General features: G+C 36.8%; 1 protein-coding gene across 1 annotated transcript; it reads right to left on the minus strand.

The window, feature by feature from the left end:
• Positions 1-5,620: 5,620 nt before the first annotated feature.
• LOC126474058 (striatin-interacting protein 1-like) lies at positions 5,621-9,276 on the minus strand. The gene has a single exon (XM_050101470.1). The coding sequence runs from the start codon at positions 9,206-9,208 to the stop codon at positions 6,824-6,826; it is 2,385 nt and encodes a 794-aa protein (XP_049957427.1). The 5' UTR covers positions 9,209-9,276; the 3' UTR covers positions 5,621-6,823.
• Positions 9,277-10,309: the final 1,033 nt, after the last annotated feature.

Below are 10,309 nucleotides of genomic sequence, written 5' to 3' on the forward strand. Positions count from 1 at the left end.
ACAAAGAATGTGAGTGGACTAAAATTAATATAGCAAATCCAGTTACGAAGTTCATAATGCTGACGAGGTGATGAATTTATTGGTACTGAGCTCCAAGCTGCTAACTGCATAATTAAATATCTCACACCAATTAAATCAATCAATTTGAGTATCAAAACTAAACTGCTTCAGCCAATGAATGCCTGTTAGGTAGACTATCAGCTGGAGGGGGATAAACATTGTTCAGGTTCACCATTTAATCAATATTAATATCACTCAAGATGGCAAAGTTTCTTAAAGTTGGAGCCATTACGTTCAAATCGAGCATACAGGTGCTTAAGGGCACCAACTGTCCATGAGTTGGAAGAATTCGTGCCCAGACTAACTTCAAATGGCCGAGCCACTCTGCCGGTCTGGGGCGACAAGAATCATTAGTGCCTCCTCTCCAAGTTATTTTGGTATCAGGCACCTCTTTGCCTCTCACAGAAGTATACTGTGAGGTGGCACCCAAAGTAACAAAAGAACTAAGAACCATTCTCCGGGTCTCAGTTGTATGCAGTTGCTAGAAGATGTATGACACATCTCTCCATTAAGTAGCCACAATGTGGAAGTTACTGCTACCTGAACATGACTGTCTCTCCTTAGCCTTGGAAGCAGCAATGTGTGTGGAGCAACTAGCAGCTTGGTAACAATGTAGGTGCTCAGGAACTTTAGTAACTACAGTAAAGCAGTGAGCTCCAACGTGCTGCCCCTATTTCTGGTATCTTTGATTCCCGTGGTTTACACTTCTCATTTTCAAGATTCAACTCCTGACGTAACTTCTCTCTCTCTCTCTCTCTCTCTCTCTAGGTATTGATTTTCAATTTCATTGAACCTTTGAAGTTTTATTGTCCATTGGGCTTGCAGCATAGTATACGTTAGTGTACAACATAATGTAAAGGAAAGCTCCAAAACTAGCTGCAATAAGGGAATATTTTTTTGGCCTGTTTCAGCTGATTGCCATTGTTAAGTCAAATATTATTCTTACAAAGATTTGACAGAAAAAATTACTATAAAGGCAATATGGTCATCATTTCCGATTAGACGTAAGTACCAATGCAAATGTAAACATAAAACAGCCACCATCTATGTGTGGATAACCTTACCAATGTTATTTTCGCAGGTCAGTTGATAGTGGCAATTAGTCAAAACGGGCCTGTCATGTAAAATATTAAAAATATATTACCTTATTGCAGCTGCTTTTGGAGCTTTCATTTTCAACCTTTGATCTGTTAGTCTGATGGTGGTGGTGGTGGTGGTGGTTAGTGTTTAACGTCCCGTCGACAACGAGGTCATTAGAGACGGAGTCCAGTGTGCTAATGTTAGTCTGATGTACTACCTGGTCTACAGTAGGGAGACACCTCACCTAACATGGTAAATGCTAGTAGACAAGTATAGATGTGTGACAGGGCAACCTCTATTTGTCTTTTTTTGTGTTTACAATACACTTTCATGATGATGATTTTGGTTTGTTGGATGCTCAATGGCATGATTATCAGCGCCCGTACAAATTCCCAATCTTTTCACTGTCCAGTCTTGCCATTTTCCTGAACGCCACATGAAAACCTAGTCATTTGACTTAAGCTGTTGGAAATTATGAGCATATCATCAAAATTATGTCCTTTCATTAGCTACTGATGTCTTATATCACTAGGCCTCACTGCAACAATTCGAGTTCATCAAGTGAAGCTATGGAACTGATTTAAAAGGCTCTTGGGCTAGGTGTAGGATTGTGTATGTCTGCAATTATCAGGCTCTAATGCAATTACTTTTGCAAATTATTGTTCAGACTCTTTTGTGGATATGCAAGCACACCAATAAGATTGTTTCTAATATGTCAGTTAGAGAATGTTCACCTGTGTCTAATGCGTGTTCACATGCAGTTTATGACCTGCTGAAAGAACTATCAATACCAGCTAAAGCTGTCATGTCATTCCTTAAGGCAAGCTGTTATTTTAAGCAGAATCCCAAGCTTTGACAAGATTAAAGCCCAAATCCCGCTAAAAAACGATATCCACATTACATATTTCAACATCTTCAAAAAAATAACCTCACAATGTTTTGGTTTATTCCAGAGTTCTAGTTCTATTACATTCTACTGTATGATCCACTTGCATTGTAAAAGCAACGTTACTGTCCCAACATGTGCCTACGCATCCCTGAATGTGTTTGAACAGTAATGTGTAGCAGCTCAACAGTTATGTCACCATCTGATAATGGCAGATAGATGATCCTGTGAAATATTGAGCAGTGTTTACAACAACATCCTAGGTTTAACCAAGAATCTTTATATAACTGGTTCATCAGGAAGAATTACACCCAATAAAAACAGAGTAGGTATTATTACAATACAAATTTCAATCCCATGGTGTCCTAAATGTAAGATTTATTTCCACTCAACACGAGGCAGCATTTAATTGAAATTCTTTGTTCATTTACTACATCTCTGCAGATTGTGGGATGTTATTTGCACCTGACCATGCACACTGGTGTGCCTTGCATGTGTGTGCCTCCAACCCCCCCCCCCCCCCCCCCCACACACACACACACACAAGCACTAAATTAGAATAAATTTCCTTTATTTCTGTCAATGATCACAAAACATTTGGTCCTTACACTATCAGTTTTGGTCAGCAGTGACCATCTTCAGATCTGCAGCAAAACATCAGAAATGAAATACAACTGATAGACAAATTACATCTTAAAACAATGAAGTATATCATAACAAAAAATTATTACTTTCATGGGGGTGGAAAATTAGATAAAATAAACAAAATAGTTACACATAACATCAAAATGTACTGTAATGGCACAATAAATTAATTATTTTAGATTTTGCTTTATGAGCAGTGGTAGTTTTTGCTTCAAGTATGGTGTACTTCACTTAAAAGAACCAGTGATCTAATAAGAATGCCCCTAGAGATTATTGAAACAATGAAGAGTAGGAAATAACTTTTAGATTATGTGACAGATCATTGTACATTTATATGGCACTATCTGTAATGGAGGTTTTAAAGCTGTTGTCCTTACTGACTGGACATAGAGTTCCTCTCTTTGTCTGGTACCATGCTCATGAGGCTTCTGAAAGAGAGGCCTGCAGGAATCTGTTTGTCATGCATGGTGCATTGCTCTTTCTTGGTTCAAGATGATGACTGAGCTAGCAGTTGTTCTAGCCCAGCATACAAAACCATACTACAGAGTGATGTGGAAATGTGCAAAGTCTGCAGTTCCAACACTGTGGAAGCTTGCTTTGTGTGCAGGTTAATGTACCCTGTAGCATACTTTCTTCAGTGTTGCATTTGTTTTTGTAATGTGTGTCTGCCATTCAAAATCATGTTGAAGTCATATGCCTAAAAATTGTTTCCAGTCAGGCTGCTAATAATGCTGCAGTTTATTGTCATGGAGATGTTGGAGGCTTCCCACTTTAAACAGAATTTTAGAGAACTTTTTTCGGATTATTTATTACTAGCTTATTTCCTTCAACCAGTCATTTAGCTGGTCTGTAGCTTTATTTACCTCTGCTTGTAGTTGTCCTGAGGTTCTCCCTGTAAAAAGGATGCTCTTGTCACCTGCAAAACAGTATTTATTTGTGACTCAGTGCTTAGATCTTGGTTGATCACGTACAGGAGGAAAAGAATATGCTGAACAATGGATCCTTGAGGGACTCCACTTTTTATTATTCCTGAATCTGAAAAAAAGGTTCTAGTGCTATCATTTAGTTCATGTGTTATTACTACTTTCTGTTTCTGATTTGTTAAGTATGAAGAGATCCATGTTAATGCAGTCTTAAATGCCATACTTTTGGAGCTTTTCCAAGAGGGTTCTGTAGTACAAGATGTCAAAAGCTTTGCTTAGATTTTGTCCACTGCTTCTATAGCATTTTGAAAATTGTACATGGCACAAGTCGGATTTATTTTTCTAGAAACTATCAGTGAGGATTTTGCTCTTGGCCAGGAATTTCATTAATCTGCTGAACATGACTCCTTCAATATTTTGGCAAAACCTGATAATAAAGTGACTGATCTATAGTTTTTTAACTTTGTTTTTCACCCTTTTTATGAACAGGGATCACTCTGGCAATTTTAAAACAGTCTGGAAAGGTTCCTGTTGAAAAGAATGAACTTATTGCCCGTGCAATGTGTTCTGTAATATTTATAATTATTTCTTTATGATGAAGTTTGGAATACCACCCATTCACCATTTACTACTTTAACCAATAATTCTGGATGAAGAACTTTCCCCTTAACATGTATGATTCATAAGACAATAAAACAAAAAGCAATGTAAGTTGTGCTGCTTTAATGCTTGTCAATAAATTAAATCTCAATCTTACAAATATATTACAATCTTGAATACAACAGTTACAATTACTTCAGTAACATGAGATTCCATCTATACATATAAAACATCATTACAAGTATTACAGTTAGGATCTCAGATTATTTCCTATAGTTCTCCATGGTGTAAATTTTAGCTTATTTCAGCTGATTTTTTTTAAAGTGAAAAGTAAAATTTTTCCACAAATTTAAGATTTTATATAATAGGAGAAATTTTATAACAGAGAAATTTAGAAAACATTACGAAAATGATACATTTGCCCCTGCAGGTATGGTGGACACATCCTTACATCCTTTAAAAATACTTTTTTGCTCACCAGTGAGCTACTGTGTTTTGTCTATGATACACTTAAAAAATCATATAAGCAACGAAGAAGTCTAAATATGCTACCTGCAAATGTTTGTTGATTTAAAGAGTAAAACAGACGGTTTGTATATGGTCCTTCAAGAGTGTAAGATATTAATCTCCATGTGCATGAAAGTGTTGGTCTTAACAATGTTTATTAAATGTATTTTGTACTCTATTTTTTGCATACTTTCTAATGTCATTTATGACCCATATAAAATGGTTTAAATTAGAGTCTACTAAAATGTAAATTTAATTACAACAAATGTGAGGCAATAAACACAGAATTTTGCTTAAAATACAAAGGAACCTGTATTGAAATTTGTATCAAGTACTTTTTTTAACAGAAACTATACATAGTTTTCGTTTTTTACATGTTTTCTAAATAGTGATACTATTAAAAACATACAGTGGTCAATATCTCCTCATACCAGCTGGAGATGCAAAATCAACACAGTCCCAGGAAAAAGATAACAGAAAGTTGATAGCGAGTACAGCTTGTGAATTGTGGCTGCTTCACATATGCATTACGTCTTCCTTTTTGTTGTTCATTAACACCCCATCGTTTGACATTCTCACCATTTTGTTGTATTTCTTATATGTAGTCTTCCAATCATAATGTCTTCATTCCAAAGATATATCAGTTATAAATGCTGTTGAGGAGGCCTATGTCCCTGCCAGGTACATTCATGAGTATCACTTATGTGATTTTTGTGCACTTTTGTATTTATATCTGAGAAACAAATGGCTAAATAAAGTAATGCAATAAAGTGAAGAAGTTCCAGACACATGCTTTACTGCTAGACCACTAGGTCCGACAGAGATCAAGATAAAAAAAAAAAAATAAATAAATAAAAAAAAAATAAAATAAAAAAAAAATAAAATCAGGAAACCCAAAAGTAAGACTTGGAAGCTACGTTACAGGAATAAAACAGGAATACAGCCACACAAAATGCAAAGAAAAAAATTATTGGCTTGAATGTGGTAAAGTTTCACACATCTACACTTTTCTGTTGCCACCAGATAATAAATAATCATGTTATAGGAAAACTTGCTGTTCAATTACTGCTGTCTGAGACTGTAGTGTACTGAGACTGCAGCGTAAGAAATGGAAAGAGAGAAACATACAACATGTGTTCCACAATTTCATGTGATGAGGTTTTTGTGTGTGGGGGAGGGGTGGGGGGAGGAGGAGGAGGAAGAGTTTCATGTGGCATCATGGTCATCAGGCTACACCTATGCTGCATTTCACATTATGTTTTGTGGATGTGATCAGACTCAAATCAAACTTGATCCTGCACAAAACAATGACTTAAAGAGTAGGTCAGAGAGTGAAATATAACTGCTCTAATGATCTTAATATAATCCTTACCATGTTACATGACAGGGTTTAATTCATCATAAAACCACAGTCAGGTAAAATTACGACAAAGGAAAACAAATACTTCCTTTTGCGGTTAGCCTCAATAGCCATTCGTGAGAAAATATTTATGGTTTCCAAGGGGGGCAATCAATCATCAACTGTTAAGTGGTATTTGGAGAATACTGCATTACAGTATCATGATTGGGTATCTAGAGATCACTGCATGTGTCACTTATTCACTGATTAATAAAAGTAAAACAGTGTCAGTATTATTTCAGTTTTGTTCACAGTTACATTATCAAAAAAAAGTTTGATCTAAATGCACATGTCATGCATCCAAAAGAAAGCTTGGTAGTATGAACTATTGCAAGGAAGTGCCCATGAGTAATAAATTTAATCACTATTATTATTCAATGAATTTCCAATAATATTAAAACATTTTCTGAATCTTCTCCAGATGGCACATGTGAATGAACATGTCAAATGCAAGAGCAGAAGAAACAGATATAACCTACCTGAGAAGCAGTATAACAGACATGGCAAACTTGATATGAATATCAGTGCAATAAGATTGCAGATTTTGGAATCCATCACTGGTATTCATTTCCCTCATTTCAAAAGAAATTTGAAAACTAATTACCATGCTTCTTCCAAACACATAACGACATATGAATGGAAAAATGAATGTATATTTTTTTAACATGATGTTTCAATTTCATTCATTTTGATACTATTATGACACAGAATAAATCTTTGCTGTCAGAAGAAATCTCCGAATGATCTGTCAAAAACTTCACTCTGTAGCCACACTTCGTAATGCTGCTTAAAATAGTCAGTGAGTTCAAAGGGCTGTCCAAGCACACTTGTTACACAGTGATCCATGGGTTCAAATTCAGGGTCACTTGATCCTGAGCCATATCGTCTACTATTAAACCTGTCAACACAAGAGCGTAAAGCACATTCTTCTGCTTGGAAGTCCCAGGGACGTGCATCTTGATCATTCCCATATGCCCAATCATCATTTAACCGATGTCGAACTTTCTGATAAATTGCACTCATTGTTTTCATGTTTGACTTTCTCCACTGTCTACCCAGATATTTTGTTTGCATCTTCAGCAATTTTAAAACATACAGCTGCATCATTGCATGGCGAACTTTTAGGGTACGCCTTAAGATTGGTGCTGATTTAAACACGACAAGCATCATGATACGCGAGTGTTTCCATTTTGTTAGTTTATTAAGTATCCTGAGGAGATTGATGCACGAAAATATATTGCGCCATGAATACTGCTGATTCTCTCCAATTTCAAGACTCTCTATAGTCAATTCTGGTTGGTCGCCAATGACACATGCTGGAAAGTCCAAAATAGGAATTGAATTTCTTGCACTTACATACGCGATAATGTTTTGGTTAAAAAATTTCAATACGAGAGGTATGCAGTTGGCAAAAACTAAATGCTGTGACATAAATTCAAACTGGTAGATATGATTGATTTTAAAATGTTTTAATAACAAAAGGAGTACTGCTGAAACAGCTTTTACTATGATCTCTTTGTGTCTACTAACATCCATGCCAAGTTTCATGGATTGTAACACAGTCATTGGCATCTCTTCTGGAAGAACATCTGCTAAAATATTTATAGAGTCAGTTTTGGTTTTTGATGTTGGAGCTGCAGCGAGCAGAATTTTAAGTAATGCAATCATGTACTGGGGCAAATTTGGTAACATTCCTTGATATAATACCTCCGTTGGTGTCATTGGAATAGGGGGTTCCACAGTTGATAAAGGATTTCTTGCAATTTCTTCTTCTTTCTGTATCTGTATCTCCGCCAGCGAAGTATACATGTTATGTTTCAGAACCTCAACACCTTCGTGTATTGGATGGGGCAGTCCAGCTAGTGATTCTCTATCGCCTTGTAATGGGAAACCTACAAATTTAACTCTTGTATTTTCAAGAAACATATCGAGATCCTTCTGCCGAGCTTTTGGTGCCCACGGAAGGCCCTTGTTCTTTGATGGAATTGGTGTGCTCGGTCTTGGGCTTGGTGGTTGTGGAACTTCTCCTGCTTCTTCCATTGCCTGTCTTTCTTCAAAGTCACGTACTTCCTCGTCTGCTTGATATGAGGATTCAAATTCCATACCAGATATTTCATCAAGTGAACTCTGTTTCATTAGACTCCTGCGGAATGGTCGATTGTTTCTTTTTTGATTCTGTGCTTCCAGCAAGTCTGCAGCACTAGCAGGTGGTGACGATGCCCTCATTGTGCGAACTACTTCCATTGTATCTTGTGTTGCACTTAGGCCAGCCTGCTCACGATACTGCTGTTTAAGTTGCCTTAATGTGTCCATACCACCCAACGAAACTAGTATTGTTTTCCACAGCACCAGGAGTACTTTCTTCATAGGAAAATGTGGTGCAGAGCCACTACAGAAACGTGTCACCATACCAAGAAGTTTTACAACCAGCAGCTCGTCCCCCAGGGGATTTCCCAACTCACCTCTGAATGCTTCACGATTTATTTTCCACTGTTCACAATCGTCATCTTGATCCACACGCATAACTTCTATCATTAAATACAAAACGCTTAGTATAATTCTCAAATCTGTTGAATCCGCTAAACTTACTGTAAGTTTTCTGGAGTCCGTTGCAGCCGAAGTACAGTTTTCTATTTCTATATTTAATAGTTCCACAAACGTGCTTAAAACCCCACATTCATAGAGTAACATGATGTTCTTCAAAGACCACTCTTGCTGTTCAGCGTCTGACTGTAGCTCTGCCCAGCAACCCTGCGCCAAATACAGTATACATCGTGCAGCCTTCATACGCAAAGATTTATTTGACACTTCCAACTGGTCTAGCAATTTCATTACAACAGATCTTTGCTGGACTTCCGATAGCTTCTGCCAAAATGGAGCTAACTTATATTCCTTCATTTGATCTTCAAACGCCTTGAGATTATGTTGAAATTCAGGTTGTTCTGTGTAGCTGTACAGTTCCGCGATTTCGTTGATCATATTATCCGCATCGTCGTACACAAAATCAAGATCTGGACATTCAGGACCACCTTCTGAATCTTGCCGTTGTCTATTTAGCAAGTCTCTAAACTTCGTAACTATGCGTTTTCCATTACCGTTTGCATCCATAGCCTCGATTAATATATACAAACAATCACAATCACAATTCAAAACATTAACTTAGGATCTTGACACTCCATAATACTTCAAAACATTGCCAAAGATTTTGACTGTCGAGCAATCGACTTTTCATAAGAGACTTTAAATTTAGAATAGAAATAACGTAAGATATTTAGTAAAATTTTCACCATACCGACGTAAATACTGCTGATTTAATTCAACAGAAAACTGTCAAAACCTATTTAAGTGTACAGCTTCCTTTTTCACAGAAGCGTAGAATTCATTATTATCACAGAAAAATATTTGTGTCGAAAAGTTGTGCAACGGCTAACAATTAATAAACTGATGGCATATTTTAATTGTTTACTGTTCTCTGTCATCACCAGGTTTGAATAAAATTAGGGAACCGTACATTAATAAGACGAATTACTGGTCTTCTGTTGTACGTATTTAAGTGCCATGGCGCCACTGATGTCTTCCAGTTCTTTACCAGAAACGTTTACGTTTTTGTATAACTTAAAATATGATTTATGTTACATTTATACTGTAACATCTGCTTTTAGCAGCACAGTCACAGTGTAAAATATCAAACTGCGTTCTATGTGCAGTTCAAAACTGAAAAAAAGCTCACAGTGTCACATGTTTCAACATAAACTTATGACGAGAGAGGCGCTTTTAGTTCTGTGACTGCGCTGGTAAAAGGCAGTTATTACACTGAAAAGGCCAAGTATTACGTAGCGTGATCTGTTGAAAAAATAATTTTCAAGTAGATTTCACTGACAATAATTCTTCATATTAGTGTCCTGCAGCCATTTGATTCCGATAGTCTCGCACAGCACTGGTTTTGGCAAATAACGATATAGTTTTTAAAGATGTCAATATAGTGGCTGATAGCTATTGTACCATACAACCACAGTATCCTCATCATGACTTCCATTGACAAAATAGACGCATTTGTGTGCACTACATACAGGATCTACAGTACTTATGACTCTGAAATTCACAATTAAGTGCCTGGCAGGGGGTTCATCGAACCACTTCCAAGCTACTTCTCTACCGTTCCACTCTCTAAGAACGCGCGGGGACACAAACGTTTATATATTTCTTTGA

The sequence above is a fragment of the Schistocerca serialis genome, chromosome 4 (genome assembly GCF_023864345.2).
Source record: "Schistocerca serialis cubense isolate TAMUIC-IGC-003099 chromosome 4, iqSchSeri2.2, whole genome shotgun sequence".
NCBI lineage: Eukaryota > Metazoa > Arthropoda > Insecta > Orthoptera > Acrididae > Schistocerca > Schistocerca serialis.

Excerpts from the sequence above, each read along its gene's own strand:
- LOC126474058 (XM_050101470.1), bottom strand. The coding sequence starts at position 9,208 with ATGGATGCAAACGGTAATGGAAAACGCATAGTTACGAAGTTTAGAGAC.